Here is a 22,323-nt window from a genome sequence, read left to right as displayed (position 1 = left end):
GGCTCTGTTTGCCTCCTGACATACAGCTCTACACAAGCAATACATATTTGAACCTTTGAATCTTCCTTCTGAACTCGGTCAGTCTGTGCCTTTGATCATTCCCTACAACCTGTTGCCACACAGCTCCACACCCACCTCACCTGGGGGGTCTCAGCCTCCTCATCCCCCCCCGTTTGTGCCCCTCCAACCCTGGGCATCACCGAGTGCTCAGCACTCACCTCATTTTGTTGTTTCCTGCCCACGTTTCCAATCTCGCTGGGCCCTTTCGTGTTAATTTTCCACGCTTGCTGGAGCTCGCAGCACCTCCCAGCATAGCATCATCTGCCAAATTCATTAATGCGCAGTTTACTCCCTCTTTCCAGGTCATTAATGAGGGTATTAAATGAGAGCAGACCTAACCTAGATCTCTGCAGTACCCCATCAACACCTCCCCCTGTTTCTAATTACCCTTTGTTTATGAGCCTTCAGCCGGCTTTCCAATCCGCGTGGCACAGTTCAAGTCATCAGAATCAATTTTTCCGAGGAAGAGACGACAGGAGCTCGGCAGCAGAGGTGCTCCCACCCTCCCCGTCCCCACCTGCCGCGTCCCCTCCTCCCGGGCGGGGCGAGGAGCGGATTCAGGTGCGGGAGTCCCGTAGGACACGGGCCGGGAGCACGAATGTCACCCGCGTCCGTGGCCATCCGAAGTGGGATGTCCCCACGATGATGTCCCCAGGGTGAGCGTCGTTAGGAGAGTGCCCGTAGAAATGGTGTCCCCAGAGATGGTGTCCCCCGAAGAGTATCCTCATGGATGTTGTCCCCAGAAGGGCATCCCGGGGGACGACGCTTTGCTGTCCCGGGCTGCTGTCTCCGGCGCGGGGTCCGGGGACGCTGCCGTGCCCGCGCCGCCCGCAAGGTGGCGCCATTGTGCCTGCAAAGCCACGCGGGCCCCGACGGCGCGCCCGATCCGCGCAGCCCCGGGGGCCGAGGCCGCTCCCCTCGCCGCCCCGCCGCCCCGCCGCCCCGTCCCTCAGCCCGCCCCGGCGCCGCCCGGCCGCCATCGACCCGCGGGTTCCCGGGGCGGTTTGCCGCAGAGAAGCGCCAGAGCCCGGCCCTTTTTTAATTTTTATTATCGTTGTATTTTAAACCCTCCGAGATTCCGCTTGGCTGAAAGTTCGCAGCTAAAAGCTCCGGAGCCGCGCCCGCCAGAGCCGGGTGCCGCACCGCTGTCCGCGGCCGTTGGGGAGCTCAGACCGCCCAGCACTCCAGCCGCTTCCCCGCGCTACGTAATCACGGTGCCGTGCACCCCCGTGTCCGCTCGGCGACCCGATGTACGGAGCAGTGAATCGCGTTTGAAAGTTGGTTTTTCTAAGCGAAAAGGCAGCACCCAGCAGCAGCTCTCGCCTTTCCCAGGGAATTAAAGATAATTAGCAGCGAGTTGGGCGCGCTGCCCGCGCGGAAGCCGCAGGGAAAACCCCAGCAGCGCCGCTTCCCACGGTGCCGTCGCGCCCCAAAGCGCTCGCAGCTGAGGGGCACCGGGCGGACTCCCGACACGGCGCACCCCGCGCCGCTCCGCTCCCGACCGCGCCGCTCGGCAGGCCCCGCCTCGGCCCCGCCCCCCGGTCGGCAGCGCAGCTCGGCGCGCTCCCATTGGTGGAAGAGCGCCGCGCCCGCCCCGCCCCCTCGCGTCCATTGGACGCGCCGCACCGTTGCCCGCCCCCGCGCCGCCCGCCCCCGCGCCGCCCGCCGGCGCTCCGGACTGCGGGCAGTGGCGTGCGGCCGCCGCAGCGAGCGCCGGCGGGAGCGGGTTCAGGCTCGGCTCGGCTCGGCTCGGCTCGGCTCGGATCGGCGCGGCGCGGCTCAGGACCGGCTACACTTCCCGCTCCCGCTCGCTATGCCCGACCCATCCTTTGCACCGCCGGCTCCAAGCTGCTGAGCGGGCGGCGTTGGCGTGGGCGCGGGGGGACCGCGGCTCCGGTGCCCGCTCCCACCCGCCGCCGCCGCCGGGGCGCTCCGCCGGGCTCTGCCCGCATGCGGGCGGGCGGCCCCTGAGGCGAGCGGCCGTCGGGGCGCGACGCGGCTGCCGGAGGGGGCGGGTGCGGCGATGGGGGCTCTCCCGGCGCTGCTGGGGGCCGCCTTGCTTTGGGCCGGCGCCGGCGCCCTCGTCAACCTCAAGTACTCGGTGGAGGAGGAGCAGCGGGCCGGCACCGTTATCGCCAACGTCGCCAAGGACGCGCGGGACGCCGGCTTCGTGATAGACCCCCGGCAGCCCACCGCCTTCCGAGTGGTCTCCAACTCGGCCCCCCACCTGGTGGACATCAACCCCGGATCTGGGCTGCTGGTCACCAAGCAGAAGATCGACCGGGACCTGCTGTGCCGGCAGAGCCCCAAGTGCGTCATCTCGCTGGAGGTGATGTCCAGCTCCATGGAGATCTGCGTGATCAAGCTGGAGATCAAGGACCTCAACGACAACGCGCCCAGCTTCCCCACTGACCAGATCGAGCTGGAGATCTCAGAGACCGCCAGCCCCGGCACCCGTGTCCCACTGGAAAGTGCCTATGACCCAGACTCGGGCAGCTTTGGAGTGCAGAGCTATCAGATCACCCCCAATGACCTCTTTGGGCTGGAGACCAAGACACGGGGAGATGGCTCTCGCTTTGCTGAGCTGGTGGTGGAGAAGAGCCTGGACCGTGAGACCCAGTCCCACTACAGTTACGTGATCACGGCGCTGGATGGTGGAGACCCGCCCAACTTTGGCACAGTGGAGCTGAGCATCCGCGTCATCGACTCCAATGACAACAACCCTCTCTTCGAGGAGCCGGCCTATACTGTCAGCGTGCCTGAAAATGCCCCACCAGGCACACCAGTCATCCGCCTCAACGCCTCTGACCCGGATGAGGGCACCAATGGGCAGGTGCTCTACTCTTTCCACAGTTATGTCTCTGACCGGGCTCGAGAGCTCTTCCAGATTGACCCTCAGAGCGGCCTCATCACAGTCAGTGGTGCCATCGACTATGAGGAGGGACATGTATATGAGCTGGATGTGCAGGCCAAGGACTTGGGACCTAACTCCATCCCTGCCCACTGCAAAGTGACCATCAGTGTGCAGGACGCCAATGACAATCCTCCCCTCATCAACCTTCTCTCCGTCAACAGCGAGCTGGTGGAGGTGAGCGAGAACGCCCCTCCAGGGTACGTCATCGCCTTGGTGCGGGTCTCGGACCGCGACTCGGGGGCCAACGGACGTGTGCAGTGCAAGCTGCTGGGCAACGTACCCTTCCGGCTGCAGGAGTACGAGAGTTTCTCCACCATCCTGGTGGATGGGCGGCTGGACCGTGAGCAAAGGGACCAGTACAACCTCACCATCCAGGCCAAGGACAATGGTGTCCCCTCCTTGCAGGCTACGAAGTCCTTCACTGTCAAGATCACCGATGAGAATGACAACCACCCTCACTTTTCCAAGCCCTACTACCAGGTCATCGTGCAGGAGAACAACACCCCGGGGGCCTACCTCCTCTCGGTCTCAGCAAGGGACCCTGACCTGGGCCTCAATGGCAGCGTCTCCTACCAGATCGTGCCCTCCCAAGTCAGGGACATGCCTGTCTTCACCTATGTCTCCATCAACCCCAATTCTGGAGATATCTATGCTTTGAGGTCCTTCAATCATGAACAGACCAAGGCCTTTGAGTTCAAAGTCTTGGCGAAAGACGGGGGCAATCCCTCTCTGCAGAGCAATGCTACTGTCAGGGTGATCGTCCTGGACGTCAACGACAACACCCCGGTGATCACTGCCCCACCGTTGGTCAATGGGACCGCAGAGGTTTACATCCCCCGGAATGCAGGGGTTGGCTACCTGGTGACAGTGGTCAAAGCAGATGACTATGATGAGGGTGAAAATGGCAGGCTTTCCTATGAAATGGTGGAAGGAGACAGAGGATTTTTTGAGATAGACCAGGTCAATGGAGAGATAAGGACCACCAGAGCCTTTGGGGAGAATGCCAAGACAGCCTACGAGCTGATCGTGGTGGCTCACGACCATGGAAAAACGTCCCTGTCGGCCTCTGCCTTGATTTTGATATACTTGTCCCCAGCCCTGGATGCCCAGGAGTCCATAGGATCTGTTAACCTCTCCCTGATTTTCATTATTGCCCTGGGGTCTATTGCAGCCATTCTTTTTGTCACCATGATCTTCGTGGCCGTAAAGTGCAAAAGGGATAACAAGGAAATCAGGACCTATAACTGCAGGTAAAGAACATCTTTATTTCTGTGTACCGGCCAGGGGCTGCTTAGGTTTCTGCGAGCACAGTTATTTTTCCTTTTGCTGTTTTATGCCTGGGGTTTTTGCTTTAGCAGCAGCCGCGAGCTGCAGGTCTGTCCTTAGGAGCTTTAGAGCACTTCTCAGGGGGAAGAAGCGAGCCCCGCGCCGAGGTGCGGGCTGCCATCGTTTTTCATTTGCCAATCTGTTGCAGCGGGTGTTGGGTTCTGCTCTGTACAGAAGTGCCTTGGGCACAGATCCACCGCCCTACCCACGTGCCATGGGACCGCAGAGTGGCATCCTGGTGGTGCCCACAGTAGCGGGGACCGTGGGCCTTTCCTTCTCTCCAAGAGCCATTGTGTGCCTGTGGCGTGGATGCGGCTCAGCCGCGGACGACTGCGCTGCCCAAAGCTTCCCATCCCCGCAGGCTGATGGAAGCGATGGGGACACGGTGGCTGTGAGCTGGGCTCTCGCAATTATTTTTGCAGCGCTGCATTCTTTTGCCTGGGCTGAATGTGGGCGCACGGTCCGAAATGCAGGAGGGCAGGTCAGCGCCTGCTGAAAGGGGAAGATGTGGAACTGAGCCCCTGAATATGTAACAGCCCCGCGATTATTGTCTCTCTTTTACTATTCTCAGTGTTACACAAGTTAGTAGACAAACGCTAACCACACATGAATATCAATCAGATGCCATAAAAGAGCAGCTGCAATGCCTCATAAATGGTTTAATCCTGTTACTAGTGAAATAGCCATGACTTCTCCATTCCTTCAGCACTGAGTCATTTCAGATGGGAGGAATGGAAATTAATTTTGCTCTACCTTTGAAACCTGGCATCGCCTGTGGCCGTTCGGTGGGGGGAGGAGAAGGGGGATGTGCGGTCCTTAAAGTTTTATTTGTGCAGAAATAATGCTCGAGAGTTTGATTTTTCACCCCGTTTTCACAACATGAAGTGCATTTATAAGGCTTTTTGCACGATGGGGGAAAAAATCATCTGCGAATAAAACTGGCTCTGTGCTGTGTTGTGGGGAGCTAATATAGCAGATTTCTTGCCAGCTCGGCCCATTAAACACGAATGGGATCCGAACGTATAAAAATCACGTCGTGGTGCCCCTTGCAGCTTCACGAGTGTGTATGGGCACTGGGTTTGCTGTGATGGCTTAGGGATTAATGAAGTGCAGTTTAATTAAATAATTGGTCAATAGAGAAAGGACAACAAAATGAATGCCTGCGGGAAATAAATCGGGATCTCGCATTGCCAAACTTAAACATTGAGGTAAACAAAACAATTAAAGCTTCATCAAGCGTTGTTAGGCGACTCGGCGGCGTATAGATTGTTGGCACAACAGAAATCTCTGCCTTGCTCTGATTTATTGCCGCGCTCAGGGGAGGCGCGGGCTGCTATCCGTGTACATCTGATGAGCAGGAGTCAGCTGCAGAGGGAGAGGGGCAGTGGATCGCCCCGGCCCTGCCTGTGGTCACCGGGCACGCCGTGCTGTGCCTGCACTTGGGCTTCCAGGGCTTTATTTCTGAGGTTCCTTGCAACATCTGGCGGAGAGGCTTCGTAAAATGTGTGAATTTACGGGGCACGTAAGGTTATACGAGAGAGCTCTTCGGCTTGGTGGCATTTTCATGCTCAGGCAATTAGCTTTCTGGAACAAGAGTATTTTCCCAATATTTGCCTTTCTAGATAATCTGTATTATTCATTCATCCTATTGTTTTGGCTGCAGCTGTTGTGTTTGGTGGTTGCTGGTGTTTTTTTTTGTGATACATGTTAAACAGAAGAGCAACTCCTGGCTTTCAGGTTGCAGCGGTACGAGCTGCGGTGTGCCTTGGGAAGTGCTGAGCTGTGCGTGCCCCAGTGGGGCTGTGTTGGAAGGAGCAGCCCCAGCCCTTCGAGCTCAGCCTGCATAGTTAGCACAAGGTGCAGTGGTGTTCTTTATGTTCTTAGTGCACTGCTTTATGGTAACTTCTTTATCTCCTCCCCCCCCCGGTGTTATGTAGAAGGCAACAAGACACTTCATCAGCTGATTCTTTTGGCAGTGGGAAGCAAAATAGGGGAAGAAAGGCAGAGAAAAGCAAGCTTGCAGTTTTAAAAGAAAAAAAAAAAAAAAAAAAAAAAAAAAAAATGGTCGGGAAGGATCATTTCTTTTTGCAAAACACAGTTGTAGTTCTCTGATTTCCAGAAGACGAAAGCCTTTCCCAGCAGGAGGGGGTGTGTGTGTGTCAGGGGACGAGTGAGGAATAAGGCACGGCTGGAGGAGAGATTGCAGAGATCAGGTATTGCCAGGAGATAGCCAAAATACGAGCGCTTTGGATAGAGTGCTAATAAACAAACGGCCTTTGGAGTGTGAGAAATAGAGCTTGCCAGCCAGGGCTGCTTCTGGGTCTGCTTTATTTACTGCTATGGAAAATGAACTGGGAAAAAATCCACTATTCATTTTGAATTTTCATTATGGGGACCAAATTAAATCACTTTTAAAATCCTTATTACGCATGGAAATGAATGCAGATACCCTTTTCAGTTCATGGATTTTAACATCTCCATTTTTCTCTTCTGCAGGCTGGACTTTACTCCCAGTCACTAAATATCAGCAATAAGAAACACTAGAAAAAAAGCAGGGGCATTTCCCCTCTGCTTTTCGTGTCTGACCCGAATATGTTATACGTAGGAAAATCGGTTCCAGACTGTTCTGTGCCACAAGAGCCCGAACGTGACGTAATGCGCGTGACTGAATCCTGCACGGGGATGGGGCTGAGCCCGCCAGCTCTCCAAGTGCTCCTTTTAGGGGCAGAGTTCGGGATGCTCTTAGCTCTTCCTTTTTCTTCCCTCCCCCAGAATTGCCGAGTACTCCTACGGGCATCAGAAGAAATCAAGCAAGAAGAAGAAAATCAGCAAGAACGATATCCGCCTGGTTCCGCGCGACGTGGAGGAGACGGATAAAATGAACGTTGTGAGCTGCTCCTCCCTCACCTCGTCTCTCAACTACTTCGACTACCACCAGCAGACTCTGCCGCTGGGCTGCCGCCGCTCCGACAGCACCTTCCTCAATGTGGAGAGCCAGAACAGCCGCAACGCCGGCTCCAACCACATCTACCACCACACCTTCACGGGACAGAGCCCCCAGCAGCCCGACCTCATCATCAACGGGATGCCACTGCCCGAGGTGAGTCCTGCCTGGCTACCGCCGATGGCTCCGTGCTGCCGGGATGAGCCAACCCTTCGAGGTTGCTTTGCGATGGGTGGTGGGCAGAGGGCAGGTGCTTGGCTGGGCGCTCGCCTCCTTCTCTGCTGGGAGAAGTGGGCAGTGTTGAACCGCTTCTTGTGGGGTTGCGTGGTCGTGGCAGGTGTTCACAGGAGGGTGTTTCTCCCACCAGCAGCAGTGCCCAGTTTGGGGATGCTGGCGTGGCATGGCATGGCTCTGTGTGCTTTACAGCTGGAATTTGAGCACGTTGACTTAAAGGAAGAGGCGTTTGTTGGATTGACATGAGTTTTTACGAGGTCCTTAAGGCCTTTTTGGGGCTACTGCTTATCCCACATCCCTCTGGGGATGCAGCACACGATGGTGTGCTGCCAACGGGTGTACCAAGTGAAGGTGCTGCTGCGCTCCACGCTGTCCTCATCAGGTTCTCCTAATTCATTGGCTTTCCCGTACATCACAGGCATCATTTAATGTTGTTTGTTTGTCTCTCTTTGAATTATTGTTTAGTATTAAGCAAAACAATCAAAGGTTTGTCATGTTTCCTGCTTTGAACGGAATAACAAAGCTGAAAAAGCACGTAAAATATTTATGGTTAGTTCTGCACTTGCGGTGCTGGTGTAAATGCAAAGTGATGCTCCTGGAGACTGTGGAGCTGCTTCAGATTCAGACTTCTGCTGTGAAGAACAGAGCCTGGCCTGCTGCGAAACAGCAGGACTGCTGGAAATGCTTGGTACTGGCGGGCCCAATCTTTTAAGATTTATCAGAAGGAGTGGCGATGCAATGGGACAGGCTGCCCAGGGAGGTGGTGAAGTCCCCTTCCATGGAGGTGTTCCAGAACCCCAGAGATGTGGCACTGAGGGATGTGGTTATGGGTATGGTGGCGTTGGGTTGGCGTTGGACTAGATGATCTTAGTGGTTTTTCCAACCTTAATGATTCGGTGTGGTGGTGAAGCACACCCCTACCCCAGTATTTTAGCACCTGAGCATAGAACCAGTGCTTGTGAATGCAAGTCACAGGGCTTTGCCTTTCCTTCTCCCCAGACCTTGTGAGACAGGATACATTGCTAAGTACTGGTACATGGCCTGCAGAAATGAATTTGTCTCTGGTGAGAAGCACTATGCTTTGCTGCCCTGCAGTGTCAGCAGCCCTGTGAGCGGGCAATGGGAGGCTCCCTTCCCTGCTCAGAGCCTGGCTTCCTCCTGCTGTGTGCCCTCATGAGGCACCGTTGTGCCCAGAGGGGTTCCCCCGGCCATGGATGAGTGTGGAGCTGCCTCCCATGGGGCCATGGGCTCTGGGGATGTTGCAGTACAGAAGGGCAGGGTCAGAGAAATCCCAACTGGAGGCTGCTTGGATGTTTGTTTTGGGGTAGGAATGTTTTCTATTTTCATTTTTTGGAAGAGAGCCCCCACAGTGTGTTTCCAGCTCTTACAAGGGTACTTCTCCACTTGTGTTACTGGGTGCAGCCCACTCCTACAAGCCCAGGTGCCCCCTGAGCATGAGGTGGCTGCCTGATTCTGGAGCAGTGTCAGGAGCCAGCAGTGACCATAGCCACCTCCTGTCTGCCACACACAGTGTCTGCAGAACATGGCACTGAAGGGAGATGTGACCATTGTGTTGCCACCCCCATGCCAGGTTATTGTGCTTCACCATGTCATGCTGTGCATCTTCCTTATCTCAGCCTATGCATCACCCCTGTGTCAGACTGTACGTTGCCCTCATGTCATGCTGTTCATCTTCAGCATCTCAAGTTGTTGTGCATCACCTCCAAGTCAGGTTGTCGTGCATCACTCCCATGTCAGGTTGTGTGTCACCCCATGCCAGGTGCTCTCTGCAGAGGCTTCCCAGCTTCTCCACGTTCTGCTCAAGTGCACCCCAATCATGTGCCCTCCTCCAGCCCCTTCCTGCTATCCCACTGCCCGAATCCTGCTCCTTACACAGAGTGCTGCCGCCTGTACCCACTGCTGTCTGTCATTTTGCCAGCGGTTTCTACGGGCTATAATTATACCCCTATGCAGATTGCTGTCAGTACACCTCCAGGTGAGGCTGGTGGAGCAATAACAAACTCGTCCCGAGCGTGATGTTCCTGGAGTGATGAGCTCTCCCCTCAGCACATTGGGAGCATGTGGTAGGGCCGCCTGGCGGTGCCTGCAGTGACGAGGCTGCTGCCGCGTCCCCTGGGAGCCTTTAATAGGTGTCAGTGTCACAGAGATAGCGCTGATGCTCCACCTCGGAGTCACTTCTCCTCCTGCGTTGATGGAAGGCAACGCGCTGCTTGATGAGAGATAAAGCATGGAGGTAAACACGTTGCTGCAGTGTCACTTAGCATATGATGTTCGTGTTGGTGGTGAGTGGTTGCCTCTGAGCGGGAGCACTGAGTGTGCTGTGCTGCTGCGCTGCAGCGCAAGGCTCATTGGCTCCAACAGCCTCAGGACTGGGATGCGTGGAGCCGCGGTTGTGCTGGTGCTGATGGGATTCCTTCCCTGGGCTGTGCATGGTGTGGTGGTGGCACCAAGTGTTCCCATCTGCCCTGGACTCAGTTTGCAGAAGGGAGTGGGGAAGCGTGCCAGTCAGTGCTGGGGCCCAGAGCTTTGTTGCTTGCCGAGCATGGGGACATCAGATGGAGTCCAGTGGGCGCGTGGTTGGATGGTGCGTGTAGACTGTTGGACTTTGTACCACAAGATGAGGAACCTAAAGTAGTTAGAACCATTAGTCAGCTCCCTTGATAAAAATGCGTGATGCATGGGGCAGTGTGGAAACCAGTCTGAATGCAGAGTGTTTTGGGATCACTGGGACACAATTTGCATGCAGAGCAGCCACCCTTGGGGAACACTTGCATGCCCATTTTGGCTTGAAAAAAACACTGCCTGTGTGCAATGGCTACCTACCTGTGTTCCTCCAGCCGTCAGGCACACCGTGTTGTTCTGGGGGACATGGTTTTGGGAAATGCCACCCCACAGGTGGAACATCTCCCCTGGCCTGGATCATACTGACCCAATGTCACCACAATGGAGCAAGTCACCACAGAGCAGTCATTGACCCCTTAAGGTCAATGGCCAGTGGCACCAGGCAGGAGCACTCCAGCCCCAGGGGTAGGATAGAGAACAGCTGCATTTGTGATCATCCTGCCATAGTCCCTGCCTTGCCACACTCTAGCATAATCCTCACTCACACTGATTTCACCTGGGCTCTTCGTAGCAGCAGGGATTATTGGAGCGAGCAACAGTTGTGGGATAAGGCCCTGGTGGTTTCAGATAGGCTTTTTACTACCTGGAAAGCACTCCGCTCGCCATAGGAAATGGTTTTCTAAGCACAATGGAGCAATTTTCGTTTCAGGCAGCGCAGGCACTTTCTGCTCTGGCTATCTCGCGGTGTTAACGAAAGCACATTTCTACAACACACAAAGGTTTTTGTTTTGTAAGGAAGGAAATGAGCGTGGCTGTTCCTCTTTCTCTGTCATTTCTCTACTTGTCAATTCTTTCTTCCCCTCCAGCTTATCCTCCTCTTCTCCGCTAGCCTTAAAAAGCCCCAAATGTGTCTGTTATAATCACATTTTGTGTGTTACAACCAGAATGAATGTACTCACTTTAATATGCTCGGTTTGAGGAAATCAGTTTCTGTCTGGTATAACAGACAATTTGTTATAAACCGTGCCATTTAGGAGTGAAGGGCCTTGCTTTACTGTAACACTGGGGAAACGTCATGATACATAATTGGAAGGGATTTGGCTTGCTTCTCAGTAATACTGTGTATAGAGCAGGAAAAAAAAGGAGATAATTTCCAAGCCGGAGAAAGTTTGCAGCACTGAGACATGCCAGACTGTTGAAATAAGGCTTATTTTAAGTAGAGATAATAATTAAAGCATTATCAGCAATGATGTTCAACTAGTCGGAAGAGTGCCTTCGCAGAAAGCGTTGCCAGTCTTGTTTTCTCCTTGGGAGGTCACTGTAACTCAGCACTTTTTTCTCTCCGCGCTGCGCCGAGATGTGCAGGCACGGGTCACGTCTCTAATTAGCACCGCCGTCTTCTCGCGCGTGAGCATCTCTGTCTGGCAGTTAATGGCAGCCTGGCTTCTCCGCGGGCTGCTGGCTCTGCTGCCCATCTCTGCTGCTGGAGGTGGCCAGGTGCTGCATGGGTTCCACCGAGAAGCCGCAGGATGGCTCTGCAGAACCTTGTGGGTGGTGCTGGGTGGCTGGCGGCACTTGTGCTTTGTGGCTGGGGGCGCTCGGAGGCTGGAGGTGGCAGTGGGGAGGTGTCGGGGCGGGAGAGGTTGTGGGACCGCGAGCACAATGCCTGCCTTGGTAGTGGGGTTGTTTCTGTGCAGCATTGTGTCACTGGATGCTCCCCTGGCACTGAGGGACAACATTATGGATGTGAGCAATGGTCTGTTCCATTCTGAGGTCTGTTCTGTTCTGAGGTCAGCTGAACCCAATTGTACATCTTGTAATGTGATTGCTTCGAGCTGTCTGATTTGAAAAGTTCATTTGAATGCCTTGCGACTGGGTAAGTGCTCCAGCTCTCGTTGGTGGTGTGCAGTGGCTCTCGCCCATCGCTCCCGCTCTTTGCCGGGCGCTGGGTTCGGCGGTGTGGGGTTCAGCACCGGACAGCTCCTGTGCTGGCTCCATGGGCAGCGTTTGCTGCTGGCATCCGTGGGGCAATGTGGGTCAGGGCTGGCGTGGTGCTGGCAGCCGTGGAGAGAAGACATCCACCTCTTCTCTGATGCTGGTAGAGTGCTGGGAATGGAAATGATTGGACTATACATTATATGTAATATATAATGCACCATATGCTTTCTATAGTCCATCACGGAATGGCTTGAGTTGGAAAGGACTTTAAAGATGGTCTCGGTCCGATGTATTTGTAGAAGTGTATGAAATTATGTGTATTTATGTAAGCACATGAAGTGTGTAGGTTTGTATATTGTATGCAGTAAATAATTATACGCATAGTCATATGGTTTGATTTTTGATTGGTCCTGTGCGGAGCCAGGGCTTGGACTCAAATATCCTTACGGGTTCCTTCCAACTTGGGATATAGTATGATTCTGTAGTGAGATGTATATAATTTATTTCCATACTCTTTGTTGGGGCTTTATGGTTTGCTTTTACCAAAAGTACAACAGCCCATCTTGCTTTGCTGTTAGGAATTTTGGATTTGATGCATAATTCTTACTTGTCAAGTCTACAAAATATACCTCCCATGAGTGTATTTACACATGGTAGATAAGGCTTTTCCCTTAAATTAGGAAAGACTTACTGTAAGCTTTTTAAAAATTACATCCAAAGGATGGTCTTGCACACTATTTATAGCCTTTTGTGGAGTAATTTCTAAATTAGCTCTTGTTGTATCGAACAACACAAACCCTGTGGCTTCCTTCTATAATTTGTTTTGCATAAAGCACCTGCGTGCAAAGGAATATTTAGGATCAAGCACACATCCCCTTTGGGTAACCTTACACAGGGCCATGTTTTTCTCCTGGAGACTTCCCAGGTGTTTGGGATCAGAAGCCCTCAGCCATGTGCTCTTCTGGCTCCTTTTCCTGCTTTGAGCTTGGAGTCTGATGGGTTGAGGATGGAGCAGAGATGGGCTTTGTCTCCAGAGGGTCACCCTGCAGAGCTGCCGTCCCTTTCTGCCCTAGTGCTGTAGGGTTGTTATCTTTCAGATTTGTCCTATGGCCAACCAATGTCCCACTGTTTGGGAATTCACTCCAGTGCTCCCTGCTTTGCCCTTCAAGAGCTGAAGGGTAGAAAGTCATTGAGAGATCCCCTGCTTCACTGCAGGGCAGGTGATGCTGCTTTGAACTGTTGTAGGTTTTATGATTCCCTTTGCCCCTGACTGTGACACAAAAAATTGCACAACCTGTCCTGGTCCCTGGTCTGTCGCTTTGTCAGCATTGCTTTGAGATGGGGCGTTTTGAATACAGTAGAGCAGCCCAGTTACAAACATGCTTTTCCATCCTCTGGCCTTTCCTTTCTTCCAGCCTGCCTTTTCCTGGGGTTAATGCTGTTGCCCTCTGAGTTTTATACATAGATACGTATGTAAATATAAATACATAACAGTGCCAGCAGCTGTGCCCGCTCCTGCTGCCCAGCCAGGTTGTATATGGGGCTGTGCACAGCCTCGCTTAAATAAATGATCAGATATTGTTCCCAGCAGAGGCAATAGTTGAGTTCCAATCATTTTCTGGTAATTAAAATACAGGATGGTCTTATTTGTAGCATAAATAGTTGTAATCTGTGTACCTATAAGAGTAATTATAATTTAAATTAGACTGTGCTTGGCATAGGCAGCGAGCATGAGCGCGGCACAGAGCACAGATCTCATCCTGGGGTCCCTCTCACCATCCCCAGAAGCATCCCAGCAGCAAAGTGACACCGAGCCCATTGGTAGCTCCAAGTGTGTTTTGGGATATTTCTGTTTGGGCAATGTGCATTGCACCAGTGGGAGGTTTGATGGAGAAGAGGCTGTGGGATCATCGCTGTGGTGTCCTGACCAGTTCTGGAGTGAAACGATGACTGTGCCAGCTGGAGCAGTGGTCAGTGCCCTGCTGGCAACGCTGGGCACACCGGGCGACCCCAGCAGTGCTCTGGGGCCGTGTGGATGAGCTCCTTGTCTCTGCGTCCCGTTGGAGACTGGGAGGTGAACGCCGCCCTCACGGGGATGTGAGCTTGTCGGATTACACCATCTTTTGTAACGGCAGGTGTATGCCACAGGGCAGGTTTTAAAATTCCTGTGTTGGTGGATTGCATTAACCCATACTAAGTCAGGTATGTAAAATTCCATTAAGCAAAAACCCTCTGGCATTTTCTCACCAACGCGAGAGATCTGCAGGCTGTGCTAATGCAGTGCGCGCTCATCTATTAGTACGATGATGGTTTTAAAATAATAACATTTATCTTTGGCGGAGGACCTACAATAGTACACGCAGAGTACAATTTTGTGAAAGGCTCTGCAGATGTTGCCTCGTTCAATCTGGGTCAAAAGGAGTGCTTAGAATCATAAAGGTTAGGAGGAGATCAAATAATTCTGTGTTTTTATTGCTGAATAATGCACTTGGAAAATATCATTCACCATTATTAGACTAAGTGAGTACAGAAAACAGAGGGCTCAATAGTCATTTCTCACTATTGGCTGATTTTACTGTTTTTATAATGTAGCTAAATTCCCTGCTATTGATCGCGGCATCGATTATCGATCTGCCAATCTGAACGTAGCACTGGTGTGGGCACACGGGAGAGTAACGACTGCAGGGTTCTCTGCCTCTTCCTGCGGCGCTCCATGTGCGCAGACGGATGTATTTTGGGAGCTGTCTGTGCTGTGCAGTGATGTATGGGGCCCGGGGGCCCCGTGCCCGGATGATGTAGGAGCTGTGCGTGCGCTCAGGTGCGCTGGGCGGTCTGCTGGAAAATAGCCAGGCTGGTGCCGCAGCACGGACATTGCTCTTCCAAAGGAACACAAATGAAGGAGACAAAACTGGAGGAGCACCCGGAGTGTGTGTTGTTTTCCATCCGTTGAAGTTGCATGAACCCCATCGTGCAAACCCAGCATGCCGGCTTCCTGCCCAGCTTCCAGGATCAGATTTACAACTGGGTGCTCTGCCGTGGACCCACCGCTGGTGGCATTTGGTAATCAGATCCATGTGGCTGCTGGCACAGACACAGCGCCTAGCCCTGCATACCCTGGGAGAGGCTCTTCCTACAGTCTGCATGCGGTCCTCTGGTCCTGCCCCTTGCTTGCTGTGCAGGTGTCCCTGGTTTGGGGAGAAATAAGGCACTTTGACTGCCTTAGGGTGAAGCTCTGTGTTTGAAACGGGAAGAGTTTTGGAACCTGTTCCCTTCCTATTAATCATGGAATCGTGAAGGTTGGAAAAGGTCTCTGAGATCATCTGATCCAACCATCTACCGACCTGCACCATGCCCATAACCACATCCCTCAGTGCCACATCTCCATGGTTCTGGAGCACCTCCAGGGATGGTGACCCCAGCACACCCGGAGCAGCCTGTGCCAGAGTCTGACCACTTTTTGGAGGAGTTTTTCCTAATTTCCAACCTGTTCCTCTCTTGTTCTCCGTACTTGGTTGTTGTCAGCATTAGTATGCCATTAACACATGCTCATTAGGAGGAGAATGATGATACCCTGCAGAACATAGGGGAAGCCTTCATTAGGCACTGACATATTGAACCAAGCTGCAGGCTCCGCTTGGGGAAGCTGCTGCTCGGCGTCAGGTTTCTGCACCTTCTCCACGATGCCCTGACAAAGCCCCTTGTTTCCCAGCCCTTGTTTTGCTGCGAGTGATGAATGCAGCCGGCCTGGATCCAAACCCCTCAGGGACCTGAAGCGCATCCTCCCCCAGAGGCAGATGGGAGACCATGGCTTCCTGTGTGCCGACTCCGCGGTTAACGCGACGAAACCCACGCTGAATTTGGAGCTGCTGGGGGAACAGCTTTGCTGCAAACCGAGGTGTCACTTCTGCCGCTTTGCTTTTCACACCACGGCGATGTCAGAAGCGCCTGCCCGGCCTCGCTGCCCGCAGCCACGACCTGCTGCGTGGGGCAGGGCGATGCGATGCTCGTCCTGGAGTGACAGCGTCGCTCCGTCAGTAGGAGCAATGCCGAGTTCAGGTGGGAGGAGCGTGCTGGAGCAGCACATATTTAAAGATTAAGACCCTGTTGACGTGCAGATGTCTGTAGCGATAGGTAACAATGAGTGGACAATGAGGACCATATGTGCCTTTTAATCAGAATATATTCTAAATGGGGCGATTTCGTAGATTTCCGCCGTGCCGACAGCTGTCCTCTGCGTCAGCTCCCTGTGATGGTGGTGGCTTTGCCCCCCGGTGCTGCCCACGCCACGCGGACCCGCGGCCGCGCTTGTGGGTGCTGGGTGAGCCGTGTAAGCCCCGTGTGAAATGCATCATTCATAAACTGTTTAGTGCGACCTTTTGTACGGTAGCACTAATTATTATTATCACAGAAGCCCAGTAAACTAGACTAGTAATTATCAGGGATTTATTTGAATGGACAGCTAAGCTATTCTTGGCAAGTTAGTCAAAGCAGTTGTCATGACAGCTACACAAATGTGTCTTATGAATTGGGTTAATTAGGGTAATTAATAACTGTTGTTTTGCCCTTTTTAACAAGGTATTGCCTAGACACTATCAAAAAATAGCAATTGTACCTAGCAGATGTATTCTTCTTCCAGCAGCAGCCTTCAATTCGCAAGACCAAAGCTGTAAACATCTGGCACTCTGGAAGGGAAAGTGCCAAAACCAGGGGGCTCGAGGGTTCCTGGTAATCCCTCTGCTGAGCTGCCGGCACGTTGGTCAGCCTCGTTACTGCTGCTGTTGTTGTTATTGCTTTAATTCTGTGCAGATGAATGCTTTTGTGGGTGGAGAGGGCAGCGCGGTGTGCTGTGACCCAGCGGCCGTCGGGGCAGGCTCTAAGTGACAGGGCTGAATGCTGGGTTTGAAACCATTTGAGATGTCTGTGAGTTATTGCTGTTCTGCTCGTGCCTCATCGGGATGGCTGACTGGTGCCAGATCTCCCGCTCCTCGCTCAGGCACAGCATCTGTTTCTTTCAAAACAAGTGTTTGCTGAATAAATGATTTTGGATTTGTCATTGCTGATACCGAGTGATCGGAGCAGCCAGTGCTGTTAATAATAGAATAGGACGGAAGAGCTCAAAAGGTGGAGGGGGAAAAAGTCATTCCCATCCCAGGGGCATCCCCTGCACGACACATTTGGGGATGATCCTGCAACTGTGACATCCTGCAGGGTGGGAGGGAGCTGCCAGGAAGGGAGGCAGCACTCGGCATTCCTGTTGCTTCTCAAGCTGTGGTTAAAATTAGCAGTGCCACCAGCTGCAGATACAGGTGCTGGGAGACACCGGGCACAGGTAGCTTGCTGGTCGCTGGCCACCCTCGGGGCTTGCAGTTGCCGTGCCAGCAATCCCCATCCCATGCCAACAATTCCCATCCTGTCCCAGTGGAAGTCCTCATCCCGTACCAGCGGTTCCCATTCCGTGCTGGTGGTTCTCCCAACCAATTCCAGCAGTGCCCATCTCATGGCAGCAGTGCCCATCCCATACCACCAGTCCTCATCCCAGGCTGGTGGCAGTCTCCATCCCATGCCAGCAGTGCCCATCCCATGCCAGTGAGTGTCCCCATCCCACACTCGCTCCTTTCCTGGAGGATTTGATGCCAGTTATTAAAAATGGCCCAAGCTGACAGATGTGACTGAGGAACATTATATAAACTTTGTAGGAAAATGACCTGAATCCATGGCTGAAGGCTCTGGCTGGTTCTCCAGCTGCAAAGAGCCTTGTCTATTTTTATCACCCCTGGGCTTTCAAAGCCCTCTTTTAACTAGAGCTTATTTGATAACACACATCTTTTAAAAAGAAAAGAGTAAAAAAAAAAAAAAAATGAAGGAGGAAAGGGAAAAAAATCCCTAAGAAAAACACCTCTATGGAGAAGGTATAGTTTTAATGAAGAAATATTTTACACTATTCTTCTACAACCTTAGGGCTAATAGCCTGGAACTGGTACTTTGGCTCCTTAAAAAGCCCAACAAGACAAGCCAATTACGGCCTCTGAAACATTTTTATTTTTAGTTCCTTGTAATAGCAATTCATCCTCGGCTATGGTACATTAACCGGAAGGAGCACGAAGTAGTAAGGTTTTGGCATCTTTGTGTAACGCACGGGCTGTGTTTACCAGCTGGTTCCTCACACGGGGCGGGCTCCCCCACCGCTGGGACGGATGGGAGATGGGTGACGTGGGCACAGAGTGGCACGGGGATGGCAGTGCTGTCACAGACAGCCCTTGGAGCAGCAGGTTTGCCTCCGTGTCCCCGTGCTGCTGCGCTGCGCTGACGCCTGCCGTATTTTTAACTTGGCTGCAGTGATTTTTTTTTTGGTTTCCCTTCTGCGGTGACAAATCTGTGATTTCTTCTGTTCCTTGTGAAAGGTACCGCTCTGACCTGCCACTCCAGAGGGTGAATGACAAGGAGTTTTATTTAGCTCTGGCAATGGGAACATTTGAAAAAAGGTTCTTCTATTATATTTGTTTTCATTCCTAATAGAAGGAGGCAGGCAAAGGACAGTTCTGAAAGGTTTTTTAACAAATCTGTAAGTCATGCCCCATTACCTCAGGGCTGCTGATTAGATCCAGATTGTTTCCTGCACTACTTAAAGAGGGGTGCAGCCCTCGCTGGAAGCTGCATCCATAGATCCATGACACAGCTGCAAGTTGCAGACACAGGTGATGGGAAAGGCCTGCTGGGAGGTGTGTGGGTCACCGTGCCCCTGCAGGGTACCAGCTTGCAGCAGAGCGCCCGTGGGGGGCACTGACCCTTGCTTTTGGGGGATCTCCTCCCCGAAAGGCATTCTGCAGGTAGGGGCTGCTGGCAGCCTGCTGCAGGCTGTTAGTTTGCCCTCCCTTACAGATATGCCCACTGTAGGTTCAGTGCTTTTCTTTGGGTTCTGCGGTGCTGATGCTAGGCGGCTGCCTATGGCAGCTCCTGGCTGTGCGGCGGCCGCTGGAGAGCTTTGATGCTGGATGTGAATGGAAGGGGTTTTGTTATTGCCTTTTTGCTCTCCATAACGATGCTGTAGATTTCTGATATGTTGACAAATTCAAACGGGTAATATTATTTGCGGCTTTCAGGAGTGTAATTATGGCTTCATTGTGTGTCGCCGCCCTCAGGATTCAATCTGGGTTTCTAATCCTATACCCTTTCTCAAAATCACTTTGAGAACATCACTGCAGCTCCTTTCCTCCTGCCTTCGATCCATTTTCAGACCAAAATGAGAAAGCTCGTACTTATTTGGGGAGGGGACTGGAGTTCAGAGCGGATTAGTGGGGATGGCAGCGCCGTCATGCAATCCGTTTTGATACTTTTGCTCATTTCTGATGAGCAGGGTGATGCTAGAGGCTGAACTCTCCCAGTGATTTTTCTGCAATGCTTATTATTTTATCTGGAGAAAATGGAGGCTGGACTCAGTTCCTTCAGCGTTTAATAACGTCCATCAGAACCAAATGCCCTTTATTTAAGCTGCAATAATAATTAGAGGGTTGGTGGTGTTAAGCAGCCATGGAGTCTGGCTCTGAGGAACGTTCATTGTGCCTCATTAAATTTGGAATTAGTACTTAAAAGGTCAGAAATAAATATTCTGTTTATATTTCAGGGATAGTAAATCTAAATAGCTGCTGTGTTTGCACATCCCTGTCTCTGCTTGTTCCTGCTGAACTGAGCAAGGCACCACTCCATTTGGTTTAGGCAGCAATCAGAGTGTCTGCAAAAAAGCCCAACCCAAAAAACCAACCATGGTTTCATTGATCAAGGGCAGGAAAATGATCTGCTGTATTATATCTAATTATAAAACATCAATATCAGATGCTAAATGCACTTACTTTTTCAGAGACGCTGTGTTGCTAGTTTACAGTTTGCAGTCTCTTACTTTAGCAGTAAGTCAGGATATAGGAAAATGCCTTCACAGGGAGATGCCAGAGGTCAGATCCTTTTCAGCTTTTCAGGCTTCACCAAGTGTCTCCTCTTAAATACCCCTTAACAATAACCAAAAGTGTTCACATTTGGGGTCAGTTGTTTGGGGCTGGTTGTTTGTTTGGGGTTGGTTGTTTGGAGTCAATTAATTGGGGCTGATTGGGCTGTTTTTTTTGGGGAATGATTAGGGTTGATTGTTTGGGCCTGGTTCTTCATTTGGGGCTGGTTGTTTGGGGTCCGTTGTTTGGGGTCAGTTGTTTGTTTTTTTGGGACTGGTCGTTTGAAGCTGGTTGGTTGTCTGAGGATGGTTGGTTGGTTGGATAGGGCTGGTTGGTTGGTTGGTTAAGGCTGTTTTTTTGATTGAGGCAGCTTGTTTGGGGTTGATTGGTTGTTTGGGGCCAATGGTTTGGTGTTAGTTGTTTCTTTGGGGCTGATTGTTTGGGGTTGGTTGTTCAGGGATGGTTACTTGGGGCTGATTGTTTGAGTTGGTTGTTTGGGACAAGTTGATTACTTGGGGCTGGTTTGTCGATGTGGTTTGTTTGGGGTCGGTTGGTTGCTTGGGGCTGGTTGTTTGCAGCACTTTTACTGGTGGTGGCTGTGAGGCTGTGTTTCGTGCTGCACCTGTTCCCTGCAGGAAGGAGTCTCAGCCCACTTACTTATTTCCCACGGGGCAATAAGCAGCTTGCTTACTGATAATGACTTCCAGCCATGGCTGAGCAGGACTTCATTTGACCCATTCCCTCCTTTAAAATTATCCACGTTTCAGAAGTGCAGCTTGAGTGTTCTCATGCAATTTACACATATTCTATATTACCCACAATATATCGTGGGCTGTAAGAATTAAGCGTTGGCGAGATTTTCAAGTGGGGAGCAGCAGTTTTATTACATATTGATTGCCTTGCACGGAGCAGGACTGAAGAGCAAAAGGAGAAGCAGCACCACCTGCCCTGCTTTTCCCATGGGAAGACTGTGTGTGCTTTTGTGAACAATTTGACATTCCTCTGGTCCTGAATGTGCCTGCAGCATGATGACTGGTCAGCAGACCTGTGTTCCTGGTGGCCGCATGTGTCCTAGTGGTGTATTTTGGGAGGATTTGCTCAAACCCCAAACAAGAGATACACGTTGCAGCCTGGGAGAAAGGTCCACTTTGTTTCCTGGTAATAAAGGGTGACATGCAAGCTTTATTAACAAGGCGCGTAGGGAAAAAAAAAAAGGCTCAAGGGACAACTCTGAAAAAGTGGTGCTAAATGTGTCATTTTTGTGAAGCCGATTTTCTGAAGGGTTCCTACGCGCTTTGGCAGGAGGTTGCAGCAGGTTGGCAATAATTTGTAGAAAGATGGAAATGTTTTCACCCCGAAGTGAGAAGCGGAGATGCAGTGGGTCAGGGGTGTGGGGGGACGGGTGCCCCTTCCTGCAGGTCAGGAAGGATTTGGGGCATCCATGCATTCCTAGCGCCTAGAGAGCGATGTGACAGCCTGGAGCTGGGTGCTGGGCAGGGCACACAGCCGCCCCTTTAGAGATGCTCATTTGTATGTTTTCCGCATCGCGGCTAAAACCCAGGAACAACAGGCCCTGAATTATTGAGGTGCGGAGGGACAGCAGCGTAACGCAGCCCTGATTACCCCGTTGTAAAGCTTCTTCCTGCAGCCCCTTTGGGTCCCAATGCCAGGATCTGGAAGAGTTGCATTGAAGCTCTGCATCTTCTTTAACAAAAATGGGAGCCCTCAACAACAGCTGGAGGGGAAACAAATAAAAAAGAATTTTAAAATGTCCCTGCTGATTGCTTGATTCTCAGCGTGTCTGATGCCGTATTTATATTTGTGTTGCTAAGGCAGCGGTTAGAAGCACTTTCCGAATTAGAGCCGGGTGCTCCCCACAGCCCCAAGCAAGCCTGCCCACTAAGGGCAAAGCAGTAACGTGGTCTGACACCAGAGAGCACAGGCACCATGTAGGTGCTGCTCAGTGCCCCCTCATACCTTGGTATATGGTGTATTCACACAGTGTGGGCTCCATCCTGACGAGCGCTGAGCATCCTTCACGCTGAGCTGAGCGGGAGGTGAGAGTGGGCAGCACTGGGGGTGGCCCTTGACTTCGGCTGAGGACCCTCCCTTTCTCCTTTGATTTTTACTGATCTGATCATTAAGAGAGTGTCAGCTTGTTTGCTTTTACCAAAATAATGAAGAAAATGTGGGCTGGACTCTTGATGCTGTGAGTTATGAAGAGCATGCTGTTTCATCGGCACAGCAAGCCTTACCTTGTCCCTCTTTTTTGTGCTTTGACTTTGTTCTTGGGGCCTCGTTAAGAGAGGGAGCGTATCCTTTTCCAATTAAAATGTTGACATGTTGTAGACGTTCTCCTTCCCAGTCGTTTTGCCTCTGTTTCTAAG

The 22,323-nt window shown here is 52.1% G+C and overlaps 1 protein-coding gene across 2 annotated transcripts in view; it reads left to right on the top strand.

The window, feature by feature from the left end:
* Window positions 1–2,059: 2,059 nt before the first annotated feature.
* The window catches only part of PCDH19 (protocadherin 19), a 51,996-nt gene continuing 31,732 nt past the window's right edge, over window positions 2,060–22,323 (top strand). For both annotated transcript variants that reach the window (XM_052672773.1, XM_052672772.1), the window contains exons 1-2: window positions 2,060–4,224; window positions 7,073–7,400. In XM_052672773.1, the coding sequence (XP_052528733.1) occupies window positions 2,084–4,224; window positions 7,073–7,400 (2,469 nt within the window). In that variant the 5' untranslated portion in view covers window positions 2,060–2,083. The remainder of the gene's footprint in view (window positions 4,225–7,072; window positions 7,401–22,323) is intronic.

This window comes from Tympanuchus pallidicinctus, unplaced genomic scaffold, assembly GCF_026119805.1.
Source record: "Tympanuchus pallidicinctus isolate F22 unplaced genomic scaffold, pur_lepc_1.0 scaffold13, whole genome shotgun sequence".
Taxonomy (NCBI): Eukaryota; Metazoa; Chordata; class Aves; order Galliformes; family Phasianidae; genus Tympanuchus; species Tympanuchus pallidicinctus.
Note: the sequence above shows the minus strand (reverse complement) of the source record. Positions and strands in the feature narration are given on the sequence as shown.